Source organism: Lactuca serriola, chromosome 5 (assembly GCF_051521515.1).
Source record: "Lactuca serriola cultivar US96UC23 chromosome 5, Lser_US96UC23_V15, whole genome shotgun sequence".
Classification (NCBI taxonomy): Eukaryota; Viridiplantae; Streptophyta; class Magnoliopsida; order Asterales; family Asteraceae; genus Lactuca; species Lactuca serriola.
In genome coordinates this window covers 143,874,431-143,888,748 of record NC_136412.1, presented here as the reverse complement: position 1 = coordinate 143,888,748, position 14,318 = coordinate 143,874,431, and the positions used below count along the sequence as shown (strand labels likewise).

The window sequence follows — 14,318 nt, the reverse complement described above, 5'->3', positions numbered from 1 at the left end:
AAGAAAGGAGGCTTCCAAAAACGACTAGAAACCCTAGAGAATCAGTTGTTCACGTTTTTGGGGCCTAAGGGGTCCTTTATATACTTGTGTGGGCTGCTAGGGTTTCAGTCAAAACCCTAATGGACAACTTAAACTCTAAGCAGCCCATGGAACCATCTGGATAAGGCTATGGACGAAAATATGATGGGCTTCCATCATAATTTCGTTCACCCCTTGTTCCTTTAGCATTCCTTAGCCCAATAATTCAATTATCCAATAATCGCAGTCAAGTCCCCTAAATTTAATTAATCTCTTTTGGCCACAAAATTAATTCTTAATTAATTCTTGACTAATATTATTTAAACAATATGATTTCTCCTTTAATATATTATTCTCATAATATATTAATAAATCATATTTAAACCTCTCTCTCCTTAATTCATCCTACATATTGCTATGGTGAAGGCAACCCAAAAGGACCATGCTCATAATCGGGTCAAGTACATACCAAAATAGTTATGGACTTAGACACTAATCCAACAGTAGGTATGTTACTTGTATAATAAGTAGACCACTATACCTATCCTACTTACCCGTATAGAATTGAAATAAGATTTATACGTAGCAACTTAGTTTGTATGGAATTACAAACATTTATATTTATAATATATGAGGCTTATAGGTATATACTTATTTGGTAAGTAAACCATTATACCTAGAACATATAAACTAAATGTTTGAGAGTCAAAATGATACTTTCAAAACTATACTTTTGAAACTTCGAAAATGTATTATTTTTATATGTAGTCAAAACCTGTGAACTCACCAACTTTATGTTGACGTATTTTTAAATGCATGTGTTTTCAGGAAGTTGATAACTATGATACGAGAAATGACGTTACACTGCACGGTGTTTCCGCCGACGGGCGGGGTGTGACAAAAACTCCTTTGGTGTGTGTGCCATGCGATCACCGCGAGCTCTTCCCTCCGTTACTGGAAGTACCTAAAACCAAAACTGAAAATCGTAAGCACGAAGCTTAGTGAGTTCCCCAACCTACCACATACCATATATAATCACATACTGCAAGCATCGGGCCTCGCCCGCTACATCGGGCCCCGCCCGGCTCTGGAGGAATCCGGCATCAAGCCCCGTCTGGCTTCGATCCCCGCTCAGTATACATATATGTTTCTCTTAGGCCCCACCTGTCTCTGGGCGTTGCCCGCTAAACACATACAAACATATAACATAACACATAACAAGTGGCTAACAAACTCTACTATACTCCTGATCTAAGGCCTCGCCCCTATCCTGCTACTGACAAGTCATGGAACCCCGTCCACGCTCCTGCTGATAGTGAGATACGGGCCCCCACCAACACTCACCTCTCTCCTATATTGGGCCTCGATCCTGCTCTGTTACTAATGAGATACGGAACCTCGTCCATACTCTGCTAGTGGTGAGATACGGGACCTCGCCCACATTCACCTTCCCACCAGGCACATATGAGTATCGCATAGACAACAAGTATAAACTATCACACAAACATTCCTCGGGCACCCGACCGACATCAAACCTTGATCCAGAATCACATACTAGCATACAATACCGAGGGCTAACCCCTGGGTCTTCCTACTCATAAACTACATGGGCCGACATTGTGGCTGTAGACCCATTCACACAATGAGGAGACTCACCTCGTACTGTTGAACCCTGCTGATACTCCTCTGGCTGCTGACTGGCAAATTCCTGAACTGCTGACCCTTCGGCTTCCCGAACTACCAATACCAAACACTACTTAGTCCAATATAATAATCTATTATAGGGTAACATGACCATTCTACCGCTAGTCCAACTTGGTCCATATCTAAGGCCCAAAACTAGGGCCCAATACTAGGTAAGCTTCCCAAGCCCACTAGTAGCCCACTAATGGCCCAATTTGCTAAATCGGGCCCAACCCCTATAATGGGCCTTACCCTAAGCCCAAAACATTTTTTTGGCCCATATTAATCGACTCCCAATGGCCCATCAAATCCCAAATACCCAAACGTGCCCTCAATCCGTGGCCTAATAACACATAGCCCATACAGACAGAGTACGCGGGGCGTACATCTATGTACACTAAGCGTACAGCCAAGATGGTGTGTACGCTGGGTGTACCTGCACTTACGCTTAGCATAACCCTCCTACTAAGCCCTCTTTCCATTAAGTGCTTAATATTCAGATCTAAAAGCTACCATTATAGATCCTGGTCCTTTTCCACGTCTTAACCCACAAAGTCACTGACTTGGTGACTTTACTTGACCCAAACAAGCCTAAACTCCAAAGTGATATTCTACTTCCATAAGAGGGGCTAGATCTCATGCATGAACACAAATGGACCATCAAGGTGGCAACTTTCTACCTTAGGGACTCATTTAGAACTGAAAATGGCAACTCAAGGTCTAACAAAACGAGTTGAGTCATAAAGGTCCAATCTTGGGACCTATAACATCCAAAAACTCCATCCAAGAAGATCTAAACATTCAAGAGACATGTTCAAGACTTTATACCTCAAGAATGTCTGGAATGGAGCAAAAACGCCATATCTATATCTTCTCCTTCAGTCCACCACCTTTCTTGTTCTTCACTTGCTTGAGAAAATGGCTTACAACACTAGAATACTCTCCAAGGGCCTCCAAGCTCAAAAAACACTCAAGGGAGGATTAGGGTTTAGTGGTGGCTGTCCAAGGGTGAAAATGAAGGCTGACCCTTGAGGTATATCATTCCTTATATAATGCCTGACCCTAAATTAGGGTTTTCTAGACTTTGGACATACGTTGGGCGTATGCCAAAAAGCACCCGCGACCATTTCTCTTATACGCTGGGCGTACCCACGTGACTTCCACTTTGCACGCATGGTCCTCCTTGCCAACTTTTTCATTAAGGGGCCATTAATGTCAATAACTTCAAAGTGCTATAACTCCTTCATTCTAATTCCGCTTTCGACGGACCTTATATCCACGAAATGGTGGCGAGAAGCCCTATGCTTCTAGCGGCACACCTCGGCCCAAAACTTCTCCAATAAAAAACTTCAAGATCCATAAAAGACCGAAACGTCATAGCATCGGGCTCTAAAATCCATAAAAAATACTTTCAGAATAGTGCGTTACAACTCTCCCCCACTTAAACTAGACTTCATCCTCGAAGTCCGCTACAGCCAACTATCCTACAATCAGCTCACAACATTCCTTTCTGATGCATGCATCACCTGCTGGGTCCGATCCCTGAAGGACCACTACCATTGGTCTTTCGTCCGGTTTCTCCGCAAAATAATCCCTGAAGATAAGAACCCCGAGAGCGCTCTAACCACCAACAATCCTGAAAACACGGCTCCTACCCAACCGACAATCCTTTCGGTACTCCCCGGGTACTTATGTTTGACATCCTAGGGGTTCACCCCATTTTCCTTGCGCGTTCACCGGCCTTCCCAAGGCAACTTTCCATAAATAACAACCTTCTGTATCTTTGTGAAGGATATACCCTTCGCTGAATCTACCCCCTCCAGCCACTCCCAGTGCTGGTTACTTCACTGATACACACTAAATGCTTCCTCTTACTATATCTTGGTGCTGAAAACCCATCCCAATGAAATGGATCAGTTAAGGCTTCGAGTAAAAGATTCATCCCTGCAACGGTTAGACTCATACGAGAACTACGCAACAGGGTCAAGCCCTTCCCTCTAAGATTATTTAACCCTATTGTAAGAGGCATAGCACTTCTCGGTTAACTAGCTGCCCCACACCAAACTTCTCTTACCATTACTTCCCCTAAATGAAGATTTTGTTGTCTCTTATCCGCCTTCTGGATGAACCGAGACCACCCTAGTCCCAACTAATCTGCCATCAATTGGGTTACTGGACTCCCACTGGTTACTAAACCCAATCTCAATCGCTCAGTCGCTCCTACCGACTCCCGAAGGAAACTTCAGCTATCTACAACTATTTTATCTACCTTGCCACTCTGACTCTATATGCTCTGGGATCCTCGATCCCCTAACCTGACCCTAAGGCCTCTACCAAGTCCCACCTTTACTGCTACCAACATACGGGCCTCTCCCATGGGTCTCACCCGACTATATCTTGGAGCGACCTCTCCCAAGGTCTCACGTCTCTAGGGCTATGACGGCCAACTCCATACTGAATCTCATCGAACTATCCTTTCCTGATTTCTATCATGCTAACTAGGAGACATGGGCCTTGCCCAAACTCCGCTAACTAGGAGATACGGGCCCTCACCCACACTCCTCTGACTGGCTACTAACGAATGCTGCGACTATCCCACATTCTTACCACACTCTCCATGCAGACTATACCATTGACTACTAATCTAAAAGCATCCCATGCCAGACGTTCACATAATCTACATCCTGACTCACTCGAGTCCTGCTGGCGATCCTCCGACCTGGTTTCCCAAACCATCCATCAGCTAACATGAATATACGAACTCATCATTGGGAAGTTTCCCAAACTTCCAGCTCACATGCTCGTTAATCCAACCAGCCACTTGGGTTGATTTCCTTCTCAACGAGGATGCACACTCATCCCAGTTTTGTACTTACTTCTGCTTTTGACCACTCGGGTGGTTCTCCCCCACTTTGATTCAACTAGATCCCTACAGCTTACAACTTGAAAAGGATTCTCAATCCTTTACTCCATCTAATGGCCGATCTGCTGAAAACCAATACTTACTATTGCTAGTGCTCCAAAACTAACCAATACCGAATCTGAACCACTCTGAAAGACTAACATAATACCTCCTGAGCCCCTTTCACACTTGCTATAGTGACTGCATCCTAAGAACCGGCTCAAAAGGGAAACATCTTCGAACTACTACTCTAACATCCAAGGTATGCAAATGGCATATAACTTAATCATAAGCAGGAAACATAATATTCTGAAATACACTTACTAACATCGATGTAGCACCATAACAATACTTACTATTGCTAGGGCACGGTCGACGTACACCTTAGTTCTCGGATAACTAAGTACCACGAGATCGTTGTTCACCCATGAGAACTTCTCTTGCTAGTTCTTTTTAGACTTCTTATCGTGGATAAGAATAAGGACTTCCTATCAGCGAGAAAGGGTTCGAGTCCCGACTGAGTGGAGGCTTTAAAGAAGTACTTGAAAGTAGGAACGATTAGCAAGTGGCCTAGCGCACGACAAAGGAGTTCAAAGCCCAATATCTTGTTTATAACGATAGGGTCCAACTCTCTTACTAAAAACCCGTATTCCCGGATGATCAAGTTGAAGAAATCGGTGGTAGGCAAGCATAGACCTACCTTAAACAAGGCGATTGAGATCCCGACTTTGCTCTCAGGAAGACTGTACAAAGAGGCATTAGGCAAGGGGATTTTCACCACGTGTTCAGGAACAAAACCGAACTGGAATTGAAAAGATTCCTACTCTTTAGCAGTGAGATTTCTTCCCAAAGAGTGAAAAGTAGCCATAGAAGAGTTTGGAGGAAAAAACGAAAAGGTTTCTTTCGAAAAGAAGCGTAAAGAAAGCAAGGTAACAGGTGAGGAGGATGTGACAAGGAAGGCATAGGCTTAAATACAAAGAAAGGGGCAGTGAACTGTCTTCATGATGAAACTGCCGAGCAACGACGATTTCGCTCTACCATCAGCATAGGATATCAATAGCAGCTCGCCACGTATCTGTGAGTAGCCTAAAACAACTCTGCTACGTCACGAATGCAGAGGCCTACTGGTCTAAAGGACTTGTTAATGTTACCTAACGGTCACGTTAAATGTGAAGGAAAATGTAACAGAGATGTTACTACCTTAGTTAAGACCCGGTCTTGGCCTAAGAGAGCCAAAGTCGGAGCGGCAACTCATTTCTCATCACAAGGGAAGAACATTCCATGTGATATCCTCATTTACTCACAACCAATGAGAAAGCAACGAATAGCCCGGGTGATGCCCATAACTGACTCACCTGGCAGTTAGTTAGCGTGAATAGCTCTCCTAGTAAGAGGAGGCCACGCTTCACGCTCACGAGGCACGGTCCCCACGATCCGTTAGTAACATGTATAAATGGATATCTTCCATCTCAAGGAAGAGATCCATCTTCTCTCTTATGAAGATTACCCTAAAATTTCTCTCTTTCTCTCTCTCTCTCTCCAAAAACTAACTTGATCGTGTAAGCGACATCCCAGGAGAACACTCGGTCGTCCCTTAACGATTCTTATGTGATTGTGTTCTCATGCAAGCACCCAAGTCAGATCCATCATTCAACATCCAAACCATCTGCGAACATGTCACAACAGCAACAAAATTTGGCAGATCACTTGACTAAAGGTCTGAAAAGAGACTTAGTGCACAAGTCTATTATAGGGATGGGATTAAAGTCCATTTAATTCTGTAATGGTGAGAGACCCAATTCCTTTCTAATATGCCATTAGGAGTTAAATTCAATGTTGAAAGCTCACACTTATAGATTGGAACACATTAAGTATACATCCTAGGTACATGTTTGGTTCTGCAAGTTAGCCATGTTGAAGTTTAACCTCTTAATAAGTCATTTGATAAAATGTATATTCAAATACATGAAGTAAGGGAGTTACCTATGTGATTGTGAAGTGTATCCACATTTAAAGAGGTTGGGGACTTGGCCTTGATACAATCATGAGAGGATTATGATACACACCTTTATAATAGTGTCAAGTTGTATTTCGCTAGAATGTTTAATAAACTAGTATGTATTTTACTTTCAAGTATTCAGTAGGGTTGAAGGGTTCAATTCTTAGAACACCCTGATTCTCGAGTATTTGAAATGTTTGATACTAAGATGAGAATTCAATCATTTTGATATTTTCATTGATGTACCGGTTTGATTTGTTTAGATAAATTTATGTTAGTTCATCGATTACATTAACATGGGGGAGGATTGTTGGTGATTTTAGTGTCACCAGATATTTTATGTAATTGGAACTAATATGTGAGCTAAGGGGCTTATCATTTGTATTATATATTATATGTTTGGAGAATGCAGAGTGCATGCATATATAAGATCGAATTATAAGCTAGTACAACAGAATGACGAGGGTAAAGGGGGTTGTGCCCCCTTGTAGGGTCCTAGGGGCAGCGCACCTAGCGGGGTCCAAGGGGAAGAGCCCCTGGCGGTAGTCCCTAACTAATATAGAAGACGAATACCCTAATGGGTGATTATGGAAAAACCGGATTCTAATGGGTGATTATGGTAAAATTGATAAATCTTATCAATTTTGCTAACCATTGATTATGTCATTAAATTCATGATTTTCCTAACTAATATAGAAGACGAAAACCCTAATATGTCTAATATAAATACAACTCTTTAATTGAGTCATCATATACCATTCTCAGTTCTTCTTCTTCTACACGAATTCATAACCTTTTAACGATTTGACTTGTGTTCTGTGCCTAGATACACAAATGTCCTTTTGGATTATTCTAGACTGAATTTCCTGTAACCCAGACAAAGGATGGAATATTAGTTCGGAAAATGAACATACATGATCCATAAAGAATCTGGATTTCCACCATCACCCTACTCATATATTCTCCTATTGGAAGTATATAAATGGTATTGCTTTTTGGGAAGCTTTAATTAGAAATGACTATTTAGTAGTTATGATTATCAATTATTCTCTTACGTAGTATGTGAATAGTAATAAAAAAAACTGGTAGTCAAGTGTAAAGAGTGGTTAGAAAACATGAATAGATATATGTATCTATTCAGTCGTAATCCTTTCAGTTTTTTTGTTAGCTATTTGCTAACTTTTAGTAGAAATCTTTTAGTTATATATATATATATATATATATATATATATATATATATATATATATATATATATATATATATATATATATATATATATATATATATGTTAAATGCTACTTGAAGTTGCATTTGGAGCTTTGTTTATAATATAAGAGCTAAAAGTCTATTTTGCGAATCGCAACTTTTTCTTTTTTTCAAGTTGTTTCTTAAAAAGTAGAGCTTAAAATTTCCCAAAAACTCAAATTTTCCAAAAACTCAAATCGATATTTGACTCTTAAATAACATCTTTAAAAATATTATACCAAAGAATACAATTATACAACTTTTTGACAATTGTATTATTTTCCCTTTCTAAACAAAAAAACATCCTTAAATTCTTTTTTTTTTCACCAAAATGTTTGTACGGGGACTTGTTACGTCGATTTATTTAATGTTCAATTAATAAGCTATTGTAGAATGAAGACACATGTAGTGAGAAGAGTACCAAAGACATTGAATTTCCATTTAACTTTTTCTTTTAAAATAAAAATAAAAATAAAAATTGGCAAATCTAGGAAAACAAACCCACCAACGCAGAAGGTGTAAAACCAGTAACTTTTCAAGGTTATCATCTCATCATATTTATATATAGATGCATGTAGGGATCATTCTATGTGTGTGAGGCCAGAGATACACTTCTCTTCTCAGTTCTCACCAATCACAACACCCACCACCCCCAACTTTCTCTCTCCTTCAGTGAGATTTGTCACCATTTTTGTTGGATTTTGTTCCTGAAACCACTGAATCCCGTGGTTTCGTATGCTTCACTAATCTGTCCCAAAAAGATAGGAAATTCTCCACATTACACGAGGTACTTAACTTACTCCTCCTCTGTTCTTGCTCTGTTTTTCTATGTTTTAGGGTTCTTGCCCAGATCTTTCTTGAAATGGAACTATAACGAATTTGACAAAAAACCCAAATCTAGTTTGATTGAAAGTTTACAGATTTGTGTTCTAGATCTGATTTCGAAAGATGGGTTCACTTCATTTTCTCCTCTAATTGCATAAAATCTTGAGGAATTTGTCATTTATGTGAAGTTCATCACTAACTGATACGGATCTTGAAAGAAAAGGAAAGCAAAAAACTTTTGACTTTAATTCATGATTTCCAGCTGAAATTTGACTACGTCGTAGTGGGATTTGTTTGGAATTATGTACTTTTACTTCATACTTGATTAATCTTCAAGATCCACTTATTTTCTTTAAGAAAATAAAGTAGCAATCGATTGAATGCGATGGTAATCAAAGAATCACACCAAAAGATGAAATAACTTCAATCAAGATAGCCCCCTACCCGTACCCCTACCCCTACCCCCACCCCACTCCATGATAATAGCTTTCTTCAATGGTAGGTGAGGAACCTGAGATGTCCATTTCTTATGTAACACTCTAATCTTTGTTCGATCTCATGGGCACAAACACATATGTCCCTACTTGACTTTTTTCTTTTTTTTTCCGAAATTTGGGCCCAAATTTCATGTGAGTTGTTGTTCATAAAGTTATTCTGACATGGACATTTGTTAACCAAAAAGTCGGTAGTAATGAGTAATCGCCATTTGCCACCAGATCTTGATTTTTTTTTCTTTTAATTACTTTTTTGCCATCAGATCTGCACTTATTTCTTGACTTCACTTTGCTGTCTATATTTCGAGTATTTATGTACCCATGAGCTAGATCTGTCCTTCACCACATGAAACTAAGTTTCCATATTTAGTAACCTCGGTGATCTACAAACCTGTCTTGCTTATTTTTACCATTTTTGATCCAAAATCTTTGTTTAGATCACGTATGTTTAATTTTAAGCATTAAACTACTACTAACATATGTGGGTTTTTCTTGTATCATAATAAAGTTAGGATCTTGAATTGTATATAAAGAAAACCAAGGACTTCACATACCTTAGTCAAACGGTTACCTTTGACCATATCTGATCCACCTTTGACTTGATTTTGTGAACAGATAGTAGGTGTGAAAGATTTCTTAGAAGAAGGGAAAAATGAAGCTAAAAGATGATGATAAGCCCTATAGGCCAAATGATAAAAGTTCAAGGGTTGTACCAATGGGGATAATGTTCATTGTATTGTGTGGATTTTCGTTCTATCTTGGTGGGATCTTTTGTTCTGAAAAGAACTCATTTGTCACTGAAGAAGTTGTGAAATCGGTTGAATCTCCCAAAAAGACTGTTTCTACTCCAATTCAAGTGAAATCGGTTTCGTTTTCTCAATGTAGTGCTGATTTACAAGACTACACACCTTGCACGGATCCTAAGGTATGGTGCTACTTTAGTTTTATGTCACTTTTTGTGTTTATATTCATTTAGACAATGCTTATGGTATCAAGAAAATCGGTAGAAATTAGTTGGATCTAATAAAAAATGAGTGATTTTAAATTTTTTATAATTATAAAACTTTATGTCTTTTTAAGGTTAAATGCAAGAAATACCGACACACTTTTATGGATTCGTTTGTAGCATCAATTATGTAGTATTTTGAAAATCTCCTCAATTATAACAATGTCATCTAAATACAAAACAATGATCATTGTTATAATATTCTAAGAAGGAAAAAAATTGAAAGTATAATGTTATGAATGGTTAAAAATTCAAATTACAATATTGTAATAAGAAAAAAGATTAGAAGTATATTGATGTAATAGAATGAAATAAAAGTTTGATGCTACACCTATAATACACAAATAAATAAAAACATATTGCTATTTCTTGAATGTATGAACTAATGTTTACTTATTTTCAATCATTGAATCAATTTTCAAAAGGGAAATTCAAGTACTTATTAGTGATTTGAAGTTAACTTGATTGTGTGTTATGGTTTTGGTGAACAGAGATGGAATAAATACGGACGTCACAGGCTTACATTCATGGAGCGACACTGTCCACCAGCTTTCGACAGGAAAGAATGCCTTGTGCCACCACCTGATGGCTACAAGGAGCCAATAAGATGGCCGAAGAGCAAAAACGAATGTTGGTACAGGTAAAGATTCAATCTTTAGCGATCTTTATAGTCTTTCTCCGTTGAACTTTGATCAAAAAGTAATCAATTTTCTCAATTTGTCGTCAATTTAGGAACGTCCCATATGATTGGATCAACAAACAGAAGTCTAACCAGCATTGGTTAAGGAAAGAAGGAGAGAAATTCTACTTCCCTGGAGGTGGGACTATGTTCCCTAATGGCGTCAGTGCTTATGTTGATTTGATGCAAAACCTAATTCCCGGAATGAAAGACGGGACTGTTCGTACTGCCATTGATACCGGTTGTGGGGTGAGTTTTCCAAGCTTCGAAATGTTGATCAGATTTCAGAAATCTTGGATTTCAATGTGTTTAGATACTCAAATCTTGAAACTTTTTTGAATTTTGATCTGCAGGTTGCTAGTTGGGGAGGTGACTTGCTCGATCGTGGAATTCTTACGATCTCCCTTGCTCCAAGAGATAACCATGAGGCCCAAGTCCAGTTCGCTCTTGAACGTGGTATTCCCGCCATTCTTGGAATCATATCGACTCAACGTCTTCCATTTCCTTCAAATTCTTTCGATATGGCTCATTGCTCTAGATGCCTGATCCCATGGGCGGAATTCGGTAATTTCTCAATCTTGCTTTATTTCATTAAGAGTTTACATAATGCCCACCAACTGTTTGATAAAACTCCTCAATGAAACTTTTTCAGGTGGAATTTACCTTCTTGAAGTAAACCGGATCCTCCGTCCGGGCGGTTTCTGGGTCCTATCCGGCCCGCCCGTGAACTACGAAAACCGATGGAGAGGATGGAACACAACAGTCGAAGATCAAAAATCCGATTATGACAAATTAACCGAGCTTCTTACTTCAATGTGCTTCAAATTATACAACAAGAAAGACGATATAGCCGTGTGGCAAAAATCATCCGACAATAATTGCTACAAAAAACTCGATACACCCGACAACTACCCACCAAAATGTGATGATGGAACCGAGCCCGATTCCGGATGGTATACCCCATTGAGACCTTGTGTTGTTGTCCCCGACCCGAAAAAGTCAAAATTGAGCTTGAAATCGATTGCAAAATGGCCCGAAAGATTGCACGTGGCACCCGAACGTGTTTCGGATGTTCGTGGTGGAAGTGATGGGGCTTTTAAGCATGATGATAGTAAGTGGAAGAGTAGGGTGAAGCATTACAAGAAGTTGCTTCCGGCTCTTGGAACAAATAAGATCCGAAATGTTATGGATATGAATACGGTTTATGGTGGTTTTGCTGCGGCTTTGATCGAGGATCCACTTTGGGTTATGAATGTTGTGTCTTCGTATGCTCCGAATACACTTCCCGTGGTGTTTGATCGTGGTCTCGTTGGAACTTTCCAAGATTGGTAAGTGGAAACACCCATAAATCTTGTGTGGTTTTTATATGAATGTGTTTGTTTGTGTTGGTATTCCATATCTGCTAGACACAGTTTCATCTGTCTTTCTCTCTCCTCAAAACTTTTTTCGAAAAGAAAATCTAGGGCTTCACATATCTAACAATTTGTTGTTTTGGTAGGTGTGAGGCGTTCTCAACCTATCCTCGAACGTACGATCTCCTTCATGTCGACGGCCTCTTTACAACCGAAAGCCATAGGTAAAACTTTCGTAGTTCGACTTATCTTTAACTAGATTCCAAAAACACATAAGGGTTTAAGGGTTCAAGTCTTAGCGACTACATTGCGAAAGTTACAATTCCAATGTGGATTGGGCTTTTTGTGACATTGAGCTCTTATACCTAATTTACATCTTACATGATGCTATTAAGGCAGACTGTGTGGTTCAGCTCAGGGTTGTTAGATTTCTAACATTTGAGTTTGACTTTTTTTTTCGCGTAGGTGTGAGATGAAACATGTGTTATTGGAAATGGACCGGATCTTGAGACCAAATGGATATGCAATCATTAGGGAATCAAGCTACTTTGTAGACGCGATTGCGACAATAGCAAAAGGAATGAAATGGGGTTGTCATAAAGAATCCACCGAGTACGATATAGAGACCGAAAAAGTTTTGATTTGCCAAAAGAAACTTTGGTACTCAAAGCAAAGCTCTTAGTTATTTTTGCGTCAAAGCACGGGGCATACTTATAACAAGTGTAAGTTTTTTATTTTTATTCGACACGTATAATCTTTGATGAAAATCAAGAGAAACAAATTTAGTTGCATAATAGTTTTGTTGTAGTAATATTTTTAATTTATTTGATTTTATTATTTTTGTACCGAGAAAACTTTCTTTTCGTTGTATTTGTTAAAGATGATGGAGCAATTGTAAGCTCGTATTTGTATCAAGTGATGTACAACTTTTATAGCATGAAGTACAAGTCATAATTACACAATTTACAATTCTTGTAGCATGAGATGGTTGTTTGGTTCTTGTGGAGCATTTTTTATTACCATGATCTGCCCATATTTTATTTAAAATACGGTATAATTAGTATTTTTATTTAAAATAAGGTACAATTAATATTTTACAAAAGGAAAACTGACACTAGCATTAGTAAAATCCTTAATTTTATCACATACAAGTAATGCCAAATGGTATATAGGCCATGAGACCAACTCGTGGCCATATGGAAGATGCACCACGGCTGTGCACACCATCCTCCATGCCATGGCCATGGTGGTTCATAGAGATTGGCACAAAAGAGAACAGACGAATGGGGAAAAAGAAGTGATTTCCAAGGTCTTAACAGCTAGTGACATTTTCTAAAGAAAATCATATTTATTTAAACACACTCACCATCTCATCCGTATACCACTTAAGTTTCACTCACAATCTTCTTCTTTTCAACGTTATAAACTTGAAATTTTCGAAAAATATGATTGGGATACACAGGGAGTTTGTCTCAACATTTGTTAATGTTGTTACCAACATTGTTGATAAAGACTCAACGCATGTGCAGACACGAGCCGGATAGTCAAGGTTCCCATGAATGTTTCCAAGGTCTTAATAGCTAATGACATTTTCTAAAGAAAATCATATTTATTTAAACACACTCACCATCTCATCTGTATACCACTTAAGTTTCACTCACAATCTTCTTCTTTTCAACGTTATAAACTTGAAATTTTCGAAAAATATGATTCGGATACACAGGGAGTTTGTCTCAACATTTGTTAATGTTGTTACCAACATTGATGATCAAGACTCAACGCATGTGTAGACACAAGCCGGATAGTCAAGGTTCCCATGAATGTTTAGTACGTGATTATTTTTCGAAAAATTGTATTTATAATGAGGAAGCATTGATCATCGTTTTTGTATAAGTAATGATGCATTTTTACACATTAGTAACGCTTTAGAGGCGTGGTATAAGTTTTTTCAGCAAAGACCACACACTAGATCTTGAATGGGCTTTAGTTATATACATAATTGTACGGTTGCATTAGGTATATAGGTTACAATATTACTAATGACACAACATGTGTATTTGTATGAGAACCGCACGAGAGAGTGTGGAGTGTTTTTGCACATATGTTATAGAGGT

At 38.8% G+C, this 14,318-nt stretch overlaps 1 protein-coding gene across 3 annotated transcripts; it reads left to right on the top strand.

The window, feature by feature from the left end:
• The first annotated feature begins 8,422 nt into the window (after positions 1–8,422).
• Positions 8,423–13,166, top strand: LOC145053057 (putative methyltransferase PMT21). Of its 3 annotated transcripts, none has more exons than XM_079001024.1 (8): positions 8,423–8,635; positions 9,790–10,092; positions 10,665–10,813; positions 10,906–11,101; positions 11,206–11,416; positions 11,505–12,180; positions 12,351–12,428; positions 12,670–13,166. In XM_079001024.1, the coding sequence occupies exons 2-8, from the start codon at positions 9,820–9,822 to the stop codon at positions 12,884–12,886; spliced, it is 1,800 nt and encodes a 599-aa protein (XP_078857150.1). In that variant the 5' UTR covers positions 8,423–8,635; positions 9,790–9,819; the 3' UTR covers positions 12,887–13,166. The 3 variants fall into 3 exon arrangements, with proteins under 3 accessions (XP_078857150.1, XP_078857149.1, XP_078857148.1); XM_079001023.1 differs by having other exon boundaries at positions 9,787–10,092; XM_079001022.1 differs by having other exon boundaries at positions 8,424–8,635; positions 9,783–10,092.
• The last annotated feature ends 1,152 nt before the right edge of the window (positions 13,167–14,318 follow it).